General features: G+C 31.3%; 1 protein-coding gene across 7 annotated transcripts; it reads left to right on the top strand.

The window, feature by feature from the left end:
* Window positions 1-557: 557 nt before the first annotated feature.
* On the top strand, window positions 558-20,784 carry LOC148615729 (uncharacterized). 7 transcript variants are annotated; one of them, XM_088582260.1, is made up of 13 exons: window positions 559-811; window positions 8,712-8,782; window positions 9,189-9,367; window positions 9,827-9,971; window positions 12,079-12,198; window positions 12,746-12,886; window positions 13,949-14,101; window positions 14,644-14,781; window positions 15,175-15,327; window positions 15,851-16,003; window positions 17,773-18,133; window positions 18,666-18,713; window positions 20,094-20,784. In XM_088582260.1, exons 1-12 carry the CDS (start codon window positions 658-660, stop codon window positions 18,668-18,670), a joined length of 1,773 nt encoding a protein of 590 aa, XP_088438386.1. In that variant the 5' UTR covers window positions 559-657; the 3' UTR covers window positions 18,671-18,713; window positions 20,094-20,784. The 7 variants fall into 7 exon arrangements, with proteins under 7 accessions (XP_088438388.1, XP_088438389.1, XP_088438386.1 ...); XM_088582258.1 differs by lacking the exons at window positions 18,666-18,713; window positions 20,094-20,784 and having other exon boundaries at window positions 17,773-18,650; XM_088582259.1 differs by lacking the exons at window positions 559-811; window positions 18,666-18,713; window positions 20,094-20,784 and adding an exon at window positions 6,372-6,529 and having other exon boundaries at window positions 17,773-18,651.
* The last annotated feature ends 793 nt before the right edge of the window (window positions 20,785-21,577 follow it).

The raw sequence follows: 21,577 nt of genomic DNA, 5'->3' as shown, positions 1-21,577 counted from the left end.
CCTATTTAATATTGGAAAATTTGTCATTTTCATGTGTAAACTAACACAAAAATGGCAAATAATGTCCTAGGGCACCCCTTTTTCAGAGGAATCCCGACTGGTACTCCTCCTTTTCAGAGTATCTGGATCCGCCCCTGGAAATACAAAGTTTCTTCAAACACGATGACCAAATAGCCATTGCAAATAGCATGATTATTATACATAGCAATAATACCAGAATGCAGACACAACATTCCTGGGAAAATTGCACACTAAAAATTACCATGCGATCGTCTATTCAAAGTTCGTCATCTAAAACGTTCGTACCTAAACGTGGTATGTCAATTGAACAATATTTCCTGCGACGGTGTAAGAAATAGTTTCAGATGCTAAAAAAACTTCACGAACGGGGTAAATAATCTAAAAGCTCTGGCGACCGCTATATCAATTCTGATCTTCGATCTAAATTGATAAAAATAAAGTTAGTACAAATAACGGACGTTTGTATCTTATCATTAGAAAAATTATATTTAGGTTATTGTTTGTATCACTTTTACCTTCTCCGGAATCGAACATGCAGTTAGAATGTCCATTGTTATGGTGACAGGCGCCAAACGATACACTTCCCTGCTGCCCATCACCTTTTTAGACTAATTTGGTTTGTTACTAACAGAAAAGATGGCAGTTCCATTTTCAAACACAAAGCTCCGTGTTCCTAAAGGTTTCCAGAACATATTGGAGGGTCTTGCACGGGAGGTATTGAGAAATCAACCAGAGAACATATATGAATTTGGTTCTAAATACTTCGAACAGATGCTTGCTGTTCGCGATGGTAAGATTCCAGCTTTTGAGATCTTTATTTTTCTGGACTTGTAGATTATGAAATAGAATTTGTAGACGCAAGAAGCTTGACAACTATAAATTATTTCATTGTAAAAACAGGTAGACTGGAGTGCTGATTAGTTTCCATAGTAGTACTGTATACAAGAACTTGGGTATGGTCTAAAATGTGTAACCTTTACCCGTATCAACTTTTCCCAATACTAAAATGCTATTTTGCCAATTTCTTCATTATTACTAGCTATTTCCAGCTGCAAGTTGGTACACATTTACAAAATGATATGATGGTTAGGCTAGAATTAATGATTTTTAAAAGGTTTGTCGAAAAAATTGATTTTGTTCGATTTTCTGTTTTCAAAAGGTCTAAAATGTGTAACCTGAAATTTCTGTACCCAAAAAGTCCGGTATTTTTGTTATCTGTACTAATTTAATGCATATTTGACATTAGAGCATCATAATATTATCAAAATTTTCATTGAAGATAAATTAAAATCGCGTCAGACTCTGTTTATGAGACTTTGTTTTTCATTCTGGATAAGATCGTATCCATTCTTTGCAGGTACAGGGATCAATGCTAGGTACGGTGTGGAATTCAAACTCAATAAATTCTTTTTTATAACAATATCAAATCTTTCAAAACTTTATCCAAAGTCTTAAGGTGAACTTTTAACCCCTTAATGATTTTAGAAAAACGTATAATTCAGACAGAACAGTGAGAAATAGTCAATAAATAATTGGGTTTGGTAACTTCCAGTTACACATTTTAGACCTTGTAACTTCAGAAAACTGATCAAACAAGAAATATCAGAAAAATATACATTTTTTTGGTGAAAAATGAGTTGAAAAGGACTTTTCCACATCTAATGTAATTTTCAATTCTTAATATACCGTAAGAATGAATATTTAAGCAAAACATTATTTGGGTACGGGTTACACATTTAAGACCCTACCAAGAACTTGGTAGCTCTCACTTAGGCTTGATTGGTCTCATTTCAATTAACATAAAAGGAAGGACTCCCTTTTGGTTAGTCCCACTCACATGATTAGAAACTTGTTAATTATCAAATAAATAGTCTTGACACAGGAGTCACACTCTTTTGTTGGCCCGTCCTGGATTTGTTTGACAACTGCTGAACTAATCCATGAAATCGGTGACCATTTGGTTTTTCCATCAGATGACCCTTGATTAGTTAATATAGTTATGAGATGGTTTTGTTATTTTTCTATTTTACACACATATATAAAAAAATAAGAATTTAGATGCAAATTTTAAATATTTTATTTTTATATAAATGAAAAAAATGAGTTCAATACTTTTGATATGACACCAGTGAAAAGGAAAAAAACGCAGGACTGAAGAGATATCAGGTAAAAATGTCTTCGGTCTGACAGAAAGTTTTGATTTTTTTAGTGAGCCAAATAGGAGAAAATTTTAGATTTGGTCCAGTAGTCTATGATCCAATTTCACGTACACTGGACACAACTGTGATCAGATTGATTAGTCATTAGTTCTATAGATCAGATCAGGAACTTCAGAATCTCTTTTGGTTTCTTTTTTTACTGGGTTATTATCTCTGTAACCAAAATTTCAGAAAAAGTTGTCCAACAATTAAGTTTATGGGTCATACCTACCAAATTATGCCATTTTGGTCGCTTGGTTGTCCCACAAACACTATTTTGTAAAGTGCTGCATAAAATGTATCAAATTCTTAATCTCCCCAAATTCTTGGTTCATTCTAATTTGTTCAGTTATTTGATAAGAGAACCATCAAACTCATTCATTACTATCATATGGAAAGTTTTTTTAACAAGGTAAAATATATTGTATTAAAGTGCTGTTGTTTGAAAAGTGAAATCCTATATTATAGGTACAACAGATGATTTAATGACAGTTTTAACAATTGTATAAATCTTCTCTTAATTTAGATTGAATACCTATTGAACCTATGAATATTTTCTGTACAACTAATTATTATTTAATAGTTAAATTCCACAATTTATTTGACCTAAAACTAATCATGCATTCATGATGTAGATACTAAATCTGCATGGACAGATTATTGGTACATTAAGAGTTACTGTTTTTATTTTCTTTTTTTTTTTCAAAGAGCCTAAGATATATTTAGAATCAGACCCTAACTGTATGTTATAAACTAAGTATGCATGTAGTTGGTCTGATCTGTCTTTTTGATATTAAAGGAACTGTATCTTGGCTTATTATTAAAAAAAAACTCAATTGACATTTCTGTAAATCAGCTTTTTTTATGTGAACATGTAATAGTGTTCAAAAAAGCTTTATTAAATGAATTTGTCAATTATCTACTTTCAATCTCACTATGAAGTCCTCTTCGGGTTATTTTTGTGACAGTTTCTATGTATAAGCATTGACTATATATTATATTGAAGCTCATGTCCTAAATGTATGACTGGTCAACGCTTTTCCATATTGATGATGTATCAAAAATTAAACATTCAGTTCTTATAATTATAATACATTTGACATGTTTCTCTTATTTTATTACTATTTAGTTAACAGACAATACAGAATAATCAATTTGTTTGTTGGGGTTTAACGTCCGAGCAGCAATATTTCAGCTATATTCAGACTATGAACATGAAATGATAAAAAAAGGATGGGTCACAAGGATAATAGAGTCGACAAATTTTTATTGCCACTAGAAAAAAGGGGGGATGGGTAAGGTCGAGCAATTTAGCCTCCTGTGGCGGAGCGCAAAGGTTCCTACTATCGAATACCACAGCAGGGTTCTTTAAGGTGCGAGGAACGTGGCATCTTTCCCAACACGGTGCACCACTATGGTTTGCGGTCAGGTTTTCCGTATTATAGCCTGACAACCCCAGCATGTAACATGCCAGGGGTACCCCATTCCACCACCTGGGGCACACATCCCAGTTGCTCTGTGGGCAGAGCGCCTAACCCCGGCTAGGTTTCTGAGCACTATTTAGTCGCCTTTTACGACAAGCTTAGCGCTGCTGCAGGCCTATTCTTTTGACACCCGGACCTGCACGGGGTCAGAATAATCAATAAAAGCAGTCCAGTAATTGTGGGCATAACCTGTAAAAAATGTAATTGTTGGCATGGCCCATAAAATTAGCTTTAAGATGTGTTTGTCAACTTATGAAACATTATGTGTAAAGCCAATTATTGATTAAGATTTGTTTATTTTGATGATACACTCAGTAAATGTAATTATTAAGAAATATCATAATGACAAAGTCACTTATTAGATTGTTAAACTGAAGTCTAATTTACTCTTGGTAAAGTTAGTAAGATGATTGCCCGAGCCTACCAGAATAGTGAATAATGTAAGAAGTCTCAAGTCACTCAAGATAACCTGGTTTGCATTTCATTAAATGATGATGTGCATGCACTGAAGTTCAGAACTGGCAAGTGAGTTTAAGTAGGGGGTAATTGCATACCGATATTTTTTAAAATTTTTATACAATCATTTGTGAAGTTGTTTTGTTTGCAAATGGCGAAACAGGTGTTAGGATTGAATGAGTGAGAGAATACCCGTAATTAAAAGCAGTGAAGGAAATAAACGATTGTCCACTCTGCCATGACAACTAATACACCAGCTTGGCAATTTAAAAGCAGTTATATAGGGGCCCAACTGGCAACAGATCTTAAAACATTGATTGGGTGATTACATTTCTTTGTTAAAGAAGCCAAAGCTTTCATGAAATAGTTTTAAATTGAAATATAAACAATATTAAAACTGGTCCTTAATTTCTTTTATAATTTCCGGTATCCAGTAAGAGCAACAGTAAAGTGTTCATTTATGTGCATATAATTTCAATTAAGAAACACCTTTATGAGTCGTTAAGGTTTTTAAGTCGATAAAAACTTGAATTTTACTTTGCAAAGAATGTTTTCCAATCATTTCGATCTAATGTTTAAGGGGTGACTAATTATTTAAACTTAGAAATATTTATGTCATATGCAGAGATTTATCTCATCTTCTCCATTATCCAATCAGAGTTTTCAACAATTTGAATTTCCACGGAATGTAGGTCCTTTACTGTATTATGAAGACCTACAAGTGACAGTGTTCTGCCTCCAAAATGAGGCTGTTTCCCCTGATGAAAGGTTGCCTATTTGTCCAAAATAAATGACTAAAAAATAGAAAAAAATGAAGTATTTCTCAGTCAGATAAACTATTTCCCAATTGGTGGTCGAAGTGTAGCCACTGTAGGTTTGGTCTTTCTGTTCAATATTACACTAAATGTTTATGACATCTTTTTGTTGACATCCTCTATGAAATTAATCATTTTTAACTACAAATTCAAGGTTTTTCTAAATTTTCCAGTTAAAAAAATGATGCATATTTGCTAAATAAAAAACAATAAGCTGTCCAGGTCAATTCATTCTCATGTGATTTGTAGACTTATAATAAATTTTGGTTGAATACATGTATTGTAAGGCCAAATTTAGTCTATTATTTGTTTATCTAATCTAGCCCTTCCAAGCCTAAAGTGGGTAGGTGGGGCATTTTGAAGGTACAATGCTGGTTGGTCTTGCAAATCTGAAAATTGGTACCAATAAATGGGTTGGAATTTAGTTTTGGAAACTTTTTTTTTTTTTTCAAAGAACAATCTGTTTGCTGTGTTTGACAGGATAAGGAGAACAAAACATTTTTGTCTCAATTTTGCAACCTGACTGCAAACCATAGTGATGCACCATGCTGGGAAAGATGCCATGTTTCTCACACGTTAAAAAACCCTACCGTGGTATTCTCCCATAGTAGGAACCATAGGGCTTTGCCACAGGAGGCTAATTTCCCTATTTCCAGTGGCAATCAAAATTTGTCGACCTCATTATCCTTGTGTCCCATCCAATTTTTCATTTCATCATCATTTTATGTTCATTTTATCATCCCTTTCATGATCACTGCCTGAATATAGCTGAAATATTGCTGCTCTGGCATTAAACCCCAAAAAACAAACAAAACGAACAATTTTGCAACAAATGTACCTTATAAATACTGTGTAGGAGTTGTAAACTAATGGCCTTCTTTGACATGACCACTTTTGGAAGGTATTGCTATAAATACATTTTTGTAGTAAATTTTCTATTACTGTTTTCTAAATGCCAAATCTTGCAAATAAAAGCTCAGACAGAATTTGTACCTTTCAGTTAATTACATGTTATTCAATATATGCCCTTTCTGTAATTCTCAAACATTTAGTCTTCCTTTTACATGCAACTAGGCTCCCTTTTAACATTTCCATAATTAATAGTTATGAAAATTAAGTTTATTGATTGTTGTACATAATTTACACAATTTTGTGTCCAATGTTTTCTTTGATGTATATTTATACTGCTACTCCCAAGGGACAACTCAACTGAAGCATTGGATTATCAAGTGGCATAGAAAATTACAGTGTAGTTTCCACACTTGACAAAGAAAACCACTAACCACAATTGTTGTGTCGTAGTAGTTTTTTTACACTTGGAACTTAAGTTAATTGCATTTGGATGGGAGTAAATGTGTGATATTATCAATATTTAATGAGAATCTATAAATTTCTGTTTACTGGACTGTATCTGAAAAACAAAAAAAATGTATTGATTGATTGGAATATAAAGTCTGTAGTGTGGAGAAAATGGGAGGAAAGTTCTCTAGATTAAAGAATTTTGTGGAATCTAAGCATAGGAAATTAGCTGGAGAGTCTTCTTCTGAAAGTGAAGGTATAACATTGCAATCATGATAATAATGTTAATTTCTCTTTGAACTTTAATGTAACACGCAGAGTCAAAGCAAAAATGTTGTTTGCTTTTGTTAAACATTTTGACCTTTTGTGCTCCATCAAACTTTTGTAGGTGAATAGATATTGTTAGAACCAATTTATTTTTTGCTGCAAATTTAAATTGAATTATATACTATTATATGCACCCTTGTTAGTGTTAGAAATGATAGTTTATCTTCCAATGAATAATTACATTACCTGAGAGTTTCCCAGGAGATAACTATCATAGGGAAGACAAACCAATGGGTTACCAGTACACTGTACTTGCAAGATTGGTTATTTGTATATTGTATCAAACATTTTTAGACAGATTTCTGTTAACTGTTCTACATTTAGTTCAGAAGAAAGTTATCAAGAAGTTTTCCTTGAGATTGAGTATATAACATCATTAAGATAATGAATATAAAAGTATTTTTGATTGCAATGATCTCATTGGTTTTTAATTTTTTCAAGATGTTTTGCTCAAAACATAATGTCATTTGTCCGACTAAAATCTTACTTTTTTAAATTATTTGATGAGATGATCCAATATCATATGTACTGATGGCACACACAGTCTGAAAGAATTCTAAGAATGTTTCAACCAATATTATAGTTTTGGTTTGAATTGAGTTGATTTTGAACATGTGTCATTTATTGGATTTTAACAGTATTGAATTGGTTTTATTATTTTCTATATGTTAAATAAGGTAAACTTCAAAAGTGAAAACTTTGCAGAAAATCAATTATAAAAATACAAGAACTATTGAGGTTGAGCTCCATCAAATGCAAATCATTTTAAGAATAAAACTATATGCAAAACTGCATTGAATTTTGAAAGACATACATCATGGTTAAGATAACAGAAAGTTTCTGAGCTTTGCATATGTGACATTGTTTCCACTCTTGTCTCAAAATGATATAAAACTCTTCAGTATAATTCAGTAATCAGCCTACAGGGCTGCCATGTTAAATAGATATTGTTTAGTCAGAAGCTTGTTAATCATTGGATTGTATACTTACACACTGATTGTATTGATTCACAATTGTAAGATTTTTTTTATTTCGTTTGATATAACATATAAGGGCATTGCATGATCAGAGACTAGCTGTAAGCTCTATCCTATGTAGTTAATGCCTATGGCCATGTAGTATTGGAAATTTACTTAGACGGCTTGTAATTACTTATCTATTTGGAAATAATAAATTTGACTTTTATGGAAAGCTGTTAGTATCTGGAAGGAGTTTCTTATCGATGCTAACTTAATACAGTTTAATAGATAGAATAAAGAAGAATTAGGTTCACTAATATTATTTGGCCTTTTATTGCCATGGCACAATAGAAACAAAGCTCAGTCAATACTTGTAATTCAAAATACATTGTCCTAGGATTTACCAGAACAGTCAAATAAGAAGTGCTTGATTTCTTTTGCAGGAAGTTTTGTTTAACTGATAAATTGTTACAAAAATGTGTATAAGTAGCACTCCAGCTAAGATCATTCAAAATGTGATTCATGGGTGAAAAGCTTACATATTTTTATTTTTTATATTATGTTTGAATTGCCATAGTAAACAGAAATTAACATTTGGTTTTTCATATAACCCATGTACTTAGAAGTTAAAAATTAAATAGAATATACTGAAGAATTCAAAAATAAGGGAGATAACTCTGTAAATGACACTCAAATACAATAGAATCTATTGGATTTTCAGTGTTGATTATCTTCTAAGAACAGACATATTGGAATGAATAATTACACATTTCATAATATAGACCTATAAAACAATTTAATTACAAAAATAAGTAAAATATGTAGCCTTTTTCAGATTTTGCATGATTCTTACAAAGACTACTTCTTAAATACTGTAGATGTATAAATTTTTGCTGTGGACTGAAAAGTGTGGATAATGATACCAAAGAAATTGATTTTGAACACTATTTTAGACTAACAATAATTTCTTTTTAAATTGCCAAAATTATTATTTGTGCACTTAACAGAATCTGCAAAAATTAACAACCATGAAAATTTTTAAATATACAGTAGATGTTTTTTTTTTTTTTAAACTTTTGATACTTTACATGATGTGTAACATTTATTTGTAGTGATTTATTATGCCTGTTTAACTAGATTTCCTTTTTGTAGAAACTGGACACGACCCAGCTGTACATGGTGCTAGATTAGAAGACAGGTTCTATAACAATGACTCGTTTAAGGTAGAGAAATCAATTAACACAAATATCTCTCTAGGGGATATCAGTACAATACTGAAACATCATTCTAATAGGTTTAGATTCCTATTAAGTACTGATTTATTGGTAAGACCCTGTAATCCTGTGAGTTAGTCATTGTTGTTATGCTTGTAAATTCAATAATTACGATTGTTATTGGTTTATTTATTTTAAGTGTTTTAGAAGATGAAATGATAGACACCTTGCAAAAACAACATAATTCAGTCTCAGTGGACTTCCTTTTAAACTTAATGTGATAACACTTTTTTGTATGAAAATATGTTGTGTTTAAACACTCCAAATACTAAGCTGCTACATCATGTCTTCCTTATAACTCATGACCTATTTTTCTTTTTCTAGATCTAATTTTATTGTAATTATACAATTTCAGAGTCCTGTGGTGGATTCAGGAGATCCACAACAACAAGATGCTGCCCTTAAAATTCAGACAGAGTACAGACGCCATGCTGCTGCTAACGAGGTGGAGTCAATGAAAGAGGAAGATGCTGCCTTGACAATACAGTCAAGTTTCCGTGGTCATCAAGATCGAGAAAAAGTCAAACAGATGATGTAATTGTTATTAAAAAAAATCATTGATGGGAAAGGCTGTTTATATAAAAATATCTCTTGGTTACTTAAGAAAACCGTTGAAAATAATTCTGTGAAAGCCTACATTTAACTTGGGATTAGGTTCCAAATCTGAAGAGCTCATTCCTATTTTTTCTGTGGAATAGTTACATAAAACAGAAGTTAATGTTTTTATGGACAATAAATGCCTTAAGAAGAAACTTTATACTGTAATCTTATTGAACCACCTATGTGACGGAACTAAAATGACAAAATTGTCTTTTGTTTATTAGATTTGTTTTATCAGGAAATAATCTTCGTTGAAAAAATGTTATTTACCAAAACCTATTTTTAGTTTTCCCATGCTGAAACCCCAATGATTGATGCTGAAGCAATCTTCTTAAGTTGTCATTGTTGATTAATTCTGCTATCTGTTATGGAAGTTGATGTACTCTTTTGCAGTGTTGAAAAAGAAGATACTCAGAAATCACATGGAGAAGAGGAAGTAGACATTGACTTAACAGACCCTGATGTGGAGAATGCTGCTGTCAAAATACAGGCAGGATTTAAAGGTTTCAAAGCTAGGAAAGAAATAAAAACAAAACAGGTAAGGGGATAGTTGTGTAGTTTGATGTGGGCGTGTGATTGAATGGCACTTACTTTTCATCTGTTAAAGCAAATGAGAATTGTTGTGTGTTTTTTCTTTTTTTTTTTTTTTTTTTTGTTTTCTGTTGTTTTTTTTTTGGTGAAATCCAAAGCAGCTCGACAAAGCTTGTAATACTGAGTTTGTTATTTCAGTTTGTCAATACTTGTCAGTTTGTGAAGGTAATTCAAAATATTGACCTGTTTGAAGTCCTCTCATTGTGGATTGGAGGTCATTCTTATTTTCTGTATTTAAACACTTAGAGCATGTTTTTAAGGTATTTCAGGAAGTCTTGGAAGCATTTAATCATGTTTCCACAAAGTTGGGGAACATTGTTTTTAATTCTGTTTTAAAATCCTTCTTTCTTCTAACCTCCATCTTGTTTGTGCAGCTCCTCAAAAACGGCTAAATGGATTAAAACCATATGTAGCACAAAAATAGACCACCATATGTAGATGTGCACAAAGGTTTTGAAATTTCACAAAATGGCTGCTGTCCAAACTTAAAAAATTTGTCAAAAAACACAAAAAATTGTAGAAGGTTCTTACTTTGTTTAAAAGTAGGTCACCATAAGGGCTTCCCATTTACTATAATAAAATTTAAAAATTAATGGAGCCATAGAAACTGATTTAAAATGCTTCTGTGACAATGGAGCTTGGGGAATGTCCTGTTGTGTGTAACAATTATTTATATTTTAAGTTGATTTGGGGATATTTTATTTGTTTGCTTGGTATTCCTATGACGGTGTTGGTTGTCTATGATAAACCCAGAACACTTTCCATTTTGCAAAATGATGTCTTTTGACTTAAAAAATTCAGTTTTCTTATTGTGTCTTGACTTCAATAACAATGTTTCAATCGAATGTAAAGTAAGGTACTGTATAAATCATAGAATCATGTCCTAACCCAGGATTCAGCTACAAATATAGACCACAGTACTCAGGCCACAGCCTCTACAGTACCTGCTGAGGAGGAGGAGGAAGTTGATATTGATTTAGATGATCCAGATGTTCAAAAAGCCACTGAAAAAATACAAGCCGGCTTTAAAAGCTTCATGTCAAAGAAAAAGAAATAAACAGTTAAAAAAATTGTGAGGAAGAATCTCAAAACATGATATTATTGTTGATTGTACAAATGAAAATGACAGTATTATAAATAAAGAACATATCTCATGACTTAAGTTAATAATATTACGGTAATAGGAAAGAATGAATAACATAAATATAATCACAAGTGCCAAAGGACACCTAGATTTAACTAGTGAGCAGAACTTATTCTGTACATGAGTTAAATCTTCAACCATTCTTGGCATGAGTGATCATATTTTGGTTTTTGACTGTAACTCATTGATTATCCTATTTATTATATAGATTTTCTTCATAATTTATTGATATTTTCAACATGAATTTTGTGATTGGCGGATTGATATCAAAGTTGTGACGTTTTGGCTGGAGAAAGTCCGAGAGTGAAATTAGCAAATCTGTTTCCTAGTGTGAATTACTGAAATTTATTGCACTTAGAACATTGGATAAGATACTGCTTTCTATATAATAATACAGTTCTTTACAGCCTTCATCACCAAAAATATCACAAAGACAATCATATACTATAACATCATGTTTAGAACCTCGTTCTAATTTGTTGGATTCATCATATAATATTTATTGTTTGTTTTAAGTTTCATAGACAAACGTTTAATTTTGTATTCTAAACATTGCTACTTTAATAGTTTGTGTATCATATAGCCAAGACATAGTGTCACTTTACTTCTGAATTCTAAAAGTTGTGTGTAATCATAATGTTTTAACAGACCTATACATCTGTCCATCAGTCTGTCTACTCCTCATACAATAGCTTAAATATACTTGAAGGGATTTTATTGACCTTTTGTATAATATATGTCTCCAAGAAAGAAAATTCTTTTCTTTGCTATACAAGTTTTTCTATCCTGTCAAAGTTACGAGACTAACACTCCAAATAAGGGGGCATATTATAGGTTTAGCATAGCTGTTTTTTATGTATTGCCTAGTTAATTTTTTAACTTGAAACATATTACCTTCCCTCTTGCAAAGGAAAACACCAAGGTAAAAGAGGTCAGAGAATTGAAAAAAACTGATGTCGATATTGCTGCGACAAAAATACAGGCTGGGTTCAGAGGTCATCGTGTGCGACAACAACATAATAAATACCAGGTTAACTGTGCAATTTTGTAGTTCATGTATAACATTTAGGCAACATTATATCTTATAAATGATTTACAACAATAAACAGAACTATTCTGTAAATTGTAGACACTTTGGTATATTTAGTGATAGCTTAATTTCCACCATGGTAACCAATACAGTATATGTAGAAATGAAATATTTATTCATGTAGTTTAGAATTCTATTTTTTGTGCTTTTTTTTTTATTTGCATGCATTGTTTTTATTACATGTATTTATGTTGATGTTAGTTTTAATTCATATTCAGCTTTCTCTTTCAGTTTTTTTCCCATAATTTGTATTGTATATACACTTTGTTTAACAAGTATTTCTTAGTGGTCCTCACTCATATTGTTAAGTTCTTACTGTCATTATTAACTTTTACCATATCATCTTCATATACAGTACATGTCTTCAAATGTAAAATAAGAGAAGAATCAGCTGTCTTTGACACTAATGTTTGCTCTGTGATTTAACATTAGCTGTTGTGTAATTTTTGCTGTGTGTGTGTTCCTAACATGTGTGATAACTTTTCAGGAAAAAACTGATGATAGTAAAGAGAAAGAGGAGGACATTGATATTGATTTAACTGATCCAGAAGTTGAAAAAGCAGCCACAAAGATTCAAGCAGGGTTCAGAGGTCATAAAACACGAAAAGAAATGCAATCTAAACCAGAGGTACAAGAATTTTTCCTCCTATAATCTAAACCTTGACCTTTCTAGTTGAAAACATTTAAACCTATTCTTCATTTCTACCCAGTCCATAAGTGTTCCCTGAACCTGGACAAAAGAATGTATATAATTTGTATTCTCAATTGCTTCCCCTGACCGTAAAAGTATCAGTATAAATTTTGAAACATGAACTGAATTTCCAAATCTTCAGTTTCTACCCAGCGAAATTACCTTTGAATTACTCTCTGTATCATTATATTGTGAACATATCTGGAATTCACTTCAATGGTTGACATTGATGTGATGATAATGTGTTCAAAGAAAGAAATGTTTTGCAGTTCTGCTTGATATGCTGTGTGTGTGTTATAAAGTATTAGCTGTGTGAGCTGACATCTCATGGACAAGAAGTGTATACAAGTTCAGTTTGAAGACACCTTTACTTGAGAAAACTTGGCCTAAAATCTAGAAAAAGTACATAGTTCTGAAACTTTTTTTATTGAGCATGAGAATAGTGTTCTTTTTTTATTATGGTTTTAACACTGTTGATTAGATGGACTTTTGTCAAACTAACTGCTGCATGTTTTTTCCCATGCATAAAAAAATCAAATTCAATTTATGATATGACTGAAACTAGGTTTCTTGCCCATGAGCTGCTGTCTGAAAATGCTTTCAGTTTTTGAGTGACATGTCTTAAATTAATTACATGGTATCCAAATAAGGTACATATAATTTTTTTGTGTCAAGATCTTTTTTTGCAGAAAACAACCATTCCTGGTATTTATTCTTAGGAAAATGACACGTGATCCGCTAATGAAACCCATTAAATCAAGATTCAGGTTATGGAGACAACCTGACATGCTATTAAAGTCAATACCAATAAATGAAATGTTCTTCACAGTATAAGTTAACATTTAGCAATGTTAAAATTTGTAGAAGGACAATTTAGTACCTTACTTGTCTGCATACCTGTAACTGTATTGAAGTGTTTTAGTAATCATAACTTAAGTCATGATGAATTTATTAATTCTGTCACTAGATTTTAACCTTCAAACATTTTGCACTTGACAGTCACAAACAAAAGTTGATCAATCTAAACAAGAAGAAGAAGAAATAGATATTGACCTCAATGACCCTGAGGTTGAAAAAGCAGCAACGAAAATCCAGGCAGGGTTCAGAGGTCACAAAACACGAAAAGAAATGCAATCAAAAACAGAGGTTCAGGTTGGTATAAGAAAAATTTATACCCTTGTACCAGAAATGACATGAAATTGCAGTTGTGTTAAAACCCATGCGGACTGTGGTGTCTTTCCTTTTATTTTTTGTTTTTTAACCAATGATCAGCTACAAATCAATATCATCAATGCAGTTAACAATATAAAACACCCAACACTTTATTCACTTCAGTAGCAGTACTGTTATGTTAATCAGCTGCTAGAATAGTTAAAATAGGAAAGGCAATGTGAAGAATGTACTATCTATAGAATGTATATCTCAGACTGCCTTTTGTACACAAAGCTAGATTATGTATTAATGCTAGAGTTGTTTGCTGTGTTGTGCTAAGTTGGATGGATTTTAAAGTTTTAATGGCATGATATCACTTAATAGAGGGAAGATTTGAAAATTTTTACTTACCATTTTATGTAAATGCAAAACAGGCACAGTGCTATGTCAATAACAGACAAAACCTGGTCTTTGAAATCCATCACTCTTTATGCTTATTGATCACTGATTTGGCTAACTGTTTGTTGTTTGCACTCATCTAGCAAGATACATCAGAAACAACAAAACAAGAGGAGGAAGAAATAGATATAGATTTAAATGATCCAGATGTAGAAAAAGCAGCTATTAAAATACAAGCTGGCTTTAAGGGCTTCCAGGCTAGGAAAGAAATCCAATCTAAGGTTTGATCCTTATTCATGCTTTGTAGGATAGATTAGACTTAGTTATGGCTGAAGATGAAGACGATGAGTCAGGATGAAGTTAAATGTACATTGTACCTTAACAATAAGCTTCTAACCCTGCATTTCAATAGTGTACAGAAATTATAAACTGGACATTTTTTTTTCATAAATTTGTGTTTAACACGTACCTACATGCTCATTTCTAGCATTACATTACAAGAATCATGAAATACATACTGGTAGATTCATTTATCATGAAACTGCATAACATTCTCATTTAGATTGATGATACAGAGTTGCACTAGCTTATCAAAGTTACAGTACAGTTCCTATAATGATACACAACCTTTAACACTATATTAAATTAGCATTTTTATGTTTGCACCCTATTAGTCTAAAGAAACTGTAGAGGAAAAAGTAGAAGAAAAACAAACAGAGGAAGAAGAAATAGACATTGATCTAAATGATCCAGATGTAGAAAAAGCTGCCTTGAAAATACAGGCAGGCTTTAAAGGTTTCCAAGCTCGTAAAGAAATTAAAACACAGGTTTGACCAAAATTTCTTCTTTACTGCATGCCTATACAACCTGTTGTCATACAATTAATCATTTCTTTGTATAGATTTCATGAAACTCTCTTCTTACACCAAAGTTACACTGAAGATTAGGTAGAAAGTTATTTTGACAGTACAAATGTGTATACGATTTTCTATGACCATAATTTTTTTTTGTTTTTATTGAATGTGTTTTTTAGTAAGTTAATTTTCTCGAGCAGATTGCAATTATTTTTGATGTATTTTTTCTCTGTCACACTAATAGCTGGTTGATGTTTAAACATTACTAGATCATTTATGATAAGTACTCAGTATATATCAGGAGAAGAACATGGAATAACAAAAAATAATTTTGATTGTTTTACATTGTTTTTCTTAAGCCCCAAATTTTATAATGCTACATAATGTGTACGTTTTCTACTGACACAATGCAATACCTGCTAATACTCACTATAGCTTATTATATTCGCTAGCATTTACACTTTTATTAACCAGCTTTGTGTTTGCACCCTATTAGTCTAAAGAAACTGTAGAGGAAAAAGTAGAAGAAAAACAAACAGAGGAAGAAGAAATAGACATTGATCTAAATGATCCAGATGTAGAAAAAGCTGCCTTGAAAATACAGGCAGGCTTTAAAGGTTTCCAAGCTCGTAAAGAAATTAAAACACAGGTTTGACCAAATTCTCTTTTCCTGCATGTCTGAATAATCTGTTGTAATCCCATTCATTCTCCCCATAGCTGGTCTAAATATTTTTTTTTTCTTTTACTAAAGCGTCCATTTTAGACTTAAGATAAAATATATACCTCTATCTACTGTCAATTGTGTATTACCTGTACATTGTCTTCTTTATCTTTTCCCTACACATTATCGCCTTAGGTTTTGAAGCAGCACCAGAAAACTAATGATGCATTATATTATAGGGCAGTTTTATAAAATTACAATTAAATTCCATTTGGTTTGACTGAAGTTCATATTTTCTGGTTACTAACAGGCAAATATAAGATCTGTAAACTAGTTACTGTGAAAATATTTATAATTGTGGGTGTCATTTTTTTATTGAGGTTTAGAGAAAAAGCACTAGTTCTTGGATTCTTGAATTCATGGTTTTGATGATCCTGTCATATAATGTAAAGTAATCCTTTTCGTTGGGAATCAAATTCCTTGATTTATCTAACCCACGAAATCCAACAATAGTACTTTCACAGTATATAACATATATTGTCTTCATCATCACCACCATTATTTACTTACAAGATATCTCTAGAATTTTAAGAATTTTTCAATCAATGATTTTCTCTTCATCTGAATTTTTAAAACAAATAGTTTGGTCAAGTCAAGTATAATATTTGTTTTTCTTTTTGGTGGATGTCTTGACAATAAAGTATACAAATTTAAGAAAACACCTGTGAGATATGATCTTTGATAAATTAATGTTGCCACAGAAATTTGATAAATTTTACCTTGATATTGCCATTTGTTATACAGACTTTCCTTTTGACACTGCCTAGATTTTTATCAGTTTGATAATTTTGTTATTACTCTTTATATCACAATATAAGAGCATGTCAGGAGTACATTGTTTAAATTGACATTATAAAATATATGGACAGTTTTTACATTTTTTTTTAGAAATAAATCACCGTTTTAGTATATCACCAGTTCTTAATCATGGTAAATGTTTTGATTGCAATTCCTCCAATGTAAACATCTATGAAGACAAATCTAGGTGAATCTCATCTTCATTTTCTTTCCAGAATACAAAACATAGTTGTATTGGTCACTTGTATGATTAATTAATTTATTTTCTATTTTTAGATGACTTATATCACTAATTGTGCACTTTATACTAGTAATGTTGATTTCTATTTAGTACTTTTTCTACAGAATTAACACTATTCCTATTACAGATGTATAAAACTTTCTTTGTACATGTAATATTTGTCGCATATAATGTATGATGTGCATTTGTTATCGATCTTGAAATTGAGTGTATAAATTTGAGTTGAACCAGTATACCATAAAATAACTCCCTGTTATAGTTAATGTTTATTTATATAATGTCTGTTTTTTAGGTTCAGATTAAGAAATCCACAATATGAAGACAATGTTTTAAAGTGATTAAAAATTACGAGTTCTGGTTTATTATCAGATTTCTTTTTATTATTGTGAGATTAAAAAGTTTAATAAATTGATTTTTTTTATAAAGTTATAAGTTGGAATTAACTTTCAGTGTACATGTATGCAAAGTTTAATTGTCAGTATGATTTTTTATTGGTCCATAGTGATTTAGAATTCAGGTGTGTGTGTGTTTTTTTTTGTTTTTGTTTTTTTTAATTTAGTGATCTTTATTTGTCAAAGGTAGTTGGTGGCATTGATACATGCTGTTGGCTGACACAATAATGAAATATATTGTAAATTTGTTTTTTTAACTCTTTCAGAAAGGAGAGTCATCAACAGATGTGAAATCTGAAGATAAAAAACAAGAGAACGAAGAAGTAGATATAGATTTAAATGATCCTGACACTGCAAATGCGGCACTCAAAATTCAGGCAGGATTCCGTGGTTACAAGACAAGGAAGGAATTACAAGGCAAAGTGGAGGAAGAAAAATCCAAAGAATCTAAAAGTAAACCTCAGGCAGAAACAAAAACAGACTCTAAAGAGGAGGAAGTTGATATAGACTTAAATGACCCTGAAGTAGAGAAAGCAGCGACAAAAATTCAGGCTGGATTTAAAGGATATAAAACAAGAAAAGGAATGAAGGACAAAGAATCAGAAACAAAAGAGGAGGAAAAGAAAGGTGAGGCAGAGGAAGAGGTTGACATTGACCTCAATGACCCAGAGGTAGAAAAAGCTGCCGTTAAAATTCAGGCAGGATTTAAAGGATACAAAACAAGAAAAGATAAGAAAGATAAAGAATAGGCTTTCAATAGAGATAGTTAGCTCATAAACTAGTGTCATTGACAAACTACAGAAATTATCGCATTTTAAGCCATATCAATTGCTTAAATACTTTATGTTGCCAAAATATTAAATTTGAGGCATTGGTTTAGAAGTGATCATTTTCATATTTTTGTTAGGTGTTGACTGAACTTTATTATTGACAAATTTGTGGGATTGTGTTATCTTATTGTTTATGAATGGATGCATGTGCTCGTTTTTCAGCATAAAACACAGAGTTATTCCCCTTTGAATATGTTTTAGAAAAAAGCTTAATGGAAGAAGTGTTTAATCATATCAAATTGTGACTTTCTATTTATTTTACTATGTAAAAGGTGCAAGATATGTAGTTTATATACATTTTTAGTTATGCATCTTTTATCTATTCACAGATTGATTTAACTTGGATTAAACAAAAATGTTGTGATGGAAATGTAAAGGTAGATTTCATTGTCACGACAAGCGCTAGTGTTTAAAGTGTAACTTTCGAAATAGATTGATGAAGCATTAAGTTATAGAAAATTGACCTTTTTCTTTGATGACTGATAATTTTGATAACATGATTAAATAGCAGAGTTGTTTTGATTTTCAAAGGTAAAAAAAACTGCAGTTGTTAAAAACTTGATGCTCCATCATTTTCCATACTTGCTTTTTACATTTGTTTGCTAGAAAATTAACCTTACCTTCTGATTTGTCACTGCTTTCTCTTTTTTTCTAACCTTTTTTCATGTTTTCTAATCAAAATTTTATTTTTCTGTTTGCTTTGCTTCTCATAAACATCAGTTAAGGCTTAAAAAGTTTTGCCATTCTACTTTACTTTAAAGTCATGAATTGCTGCTAAAATTTTTCATATGATTGATAACAATGACAATCTTTTAACATATAGAAACTTCATATTTCGGGGTATGGGGAACCATCCAGCAAAATATAAAATTTGAATATTTTTGGATTTATGTAAATGATTCAACTGTATGATGTCTATGCACCTCCCATGTGTGGAGTGTACCAGTAGATTGGCACAATGAACACACTCAGATCACCTGATTCGAGACATTGCAAAATTAAACAAATTGAAACGTAATAGTATTCAGTTTTCCTTAACTGTCCACTTATACTTTTGAAATAGAATTCAGAAATTTACACAGTAATGTTAAGCAGCTTTGTATAAAATAGAGAGTTCACAGTAGATTGCTTAATATCAATTTCTGACTCAAGTTTTTTTTCTTAAAACGCATGCTTCAGTTTCCCGTTTTATTTCATAAACAGTGCCATCAGTTTCATTATTCTTCCATTCTCTTAAAGGGCTGTTAAAATTTAAAGTTGATGTATCTTGCTGTATCTTTTTGCTGCCTTTTGCTTTTTCTTCTTTTCATGAATTTGTTTCTAACAAATCATTTGATGTGATTTTGATATACAATTCTATTTTGTTTCTGACACATTACATGCTAATTTCTAATCTGACGTGTGGTTTGTCATTGATACTTATTAACATTATATCTAAAAATAAGTTCCTTCTTTTATTAAGTATTTTACCAATGAATAGAGTGAAGTAAATAAAAAAATAATATCTCTATATACCCTTAACTGATGAATATGATTAATTGTTTATTCTCCATACTTACTGCCCATTCTCTTTTTGTTTTGTATGGGACATAAATTAACCATAACCCACCTTCCAATGTAATGTATTTAATCAGTCTAATTATGTTTTTTTTTTTTTTATTTTAACCATTTCCCAAATATGTCAAAAATCCTCTCTTTAATATTGACTGTAATGTTGTACTTAATTATTACCTGTTAGAATTACTATTATTTTGTAGACCCCCCCAGAAGGAGGCCACAGAGATGAAAATATTTACCTAGTTTTGTTGACAAACAAGACATTATATTAAACATGTTATTTCCATTATTTTTATTATTTATTCTTTTGTTATGAAGCAGATTGTGATATGTTTATTACTAAGTGTAAGTTTTTGTAAGAATTGGGCAAAAGGAGAAAAATCAGAAACATGCATATGAAAAACCCATTGATCTAAAAAAATAATTTCACTAAAGGATGCTTTCTATATTTGAATAGACCATTATTTGATCTCAGTGTCACTGGATTTGCTCAGAAACTTCTCAATAGAATTTTAGAAAAATGAAGTTTTTGACAGAGTTATCTACCCTTTAAATGTTCATTTTCAGTGCATTTCAATGAAATTATAACTCAATTTTGCAAAGTGATACAGAAAGTCTTTTTTCTTTGATTCTGATGGTGCAAATTGTCAAAATGGTGGTTTTTTCATACCATGTTTCACCCACTGCCAGATTCTTACAGAGACTGACACTTAAGTTCTTTTTGTCTTCAGAGGAGATGGAGATGACTCTCATCCAATTATAGGCATGTTGAAATGTCTTTCAAAAGGCAATATAACATGATGGTTCTAGCATTAGGGAGCATTTTCTATACTTTCTGTTTTTTTTTATTAAGATCTGTACACATTTTATATTAAAACATATTGAACAAGATTTTGAGGTTTATTTTTGTGTGTATGATGTACTGGAAAGTGATTCCTTCGTATGTCCCTAAATTCATTGTAAACACTCTTGAATCAACATCTTTCAATGGGATTTTAATGAACAAAATACAAGTCTAGTTTTCAGGAAAATTTAGAACCCTGTCTTTTTCTAAGATCTTGGACCTCCTCCCCTTTATGCTCAATAAGTTTGTTTTATTTTATACTTTAATAATCTAACCAACAGGTGCTTTTTGTTGGTTTCTACTTTATTTAGTATTTATACAGTATTAATCTTGATAGAACTTTAGGAAACTTAACCGAACTGTAAAAAAATTTTAAAAAACGGGCAAACAAACTTTGGTTAAGAACATCTGTTAATACCGGAGTTTTTATACCAACGATCAAAGTTTGGGTGGTGTATAGTAATCACACTATCTGTGTGTCCGTCCATCCGTTCGTGTCTCAAACTATCTTGTTAACCAAAGTGGAATTTAATTAAAACAAGTAATAAAGGTTATGCACCATAGATATGCACGATGGAAGACAATTATGGTCTGATAGTTGCGAAAGGAGTTTAACCGACTTACGGTTTTACGTGTTTAAACCCTGTAACTTGGCCATGTCGTAACACTTAAAAAAATTGTTTCATCACAATGGTGGTGAAATGTACGCACCTATTGGTCATAATTTATCGCAAAACAAATCCAGACATTTCCAAAGAAGATGCTTCCCCAAGATTGTGTATTGTTGAGAACAAAATGAACAATAGATAAAGCTTCTAGCAGTTTTTTTAAAGACGATTA

This window comes from Perna viridis, chromosome 5 (assembly GCF_037379345.1).
Source record: "Perna viridis isolate PV_CMFRI_1.1 ecotype Kerala chromosome 5, ASM3737934v1, whole genome shotgun sequence".
Lineage (NCBI taxonomy): Eukaryota > Metazoa > Mollusca > Bivalvia > Mytilida > Mytilidae > Perna > Perna viridis.
Note: the sequence above shows the minus strand (reverse complement) of the source record. Positions and strands in the feature narration are given on the sequence as shown.

Coding starts and splice junctions, on each gene's coding strand:
- LOC148615729 (XM_088582258.1), top strand. CDS start 658: ATGGCAGTTCCATTTTCAAACACAAAGCTCCGTGTTCCTAAAGGTTTC. Junction 9,972..12,078: donor AAGAAATAAAAACAAAACAG/GTAAGGGGATAG, acceptor CCTCTTGCAAAG/GAAAACACCAAGGTAAAAGA. Junction 14,782..15,174: donor GGAAAGAAATCCAATCTAAG/GTTTGATCCTTA, acceptor GCACCCTATTAG/TCTAAAGAAACTGTAGAGGA.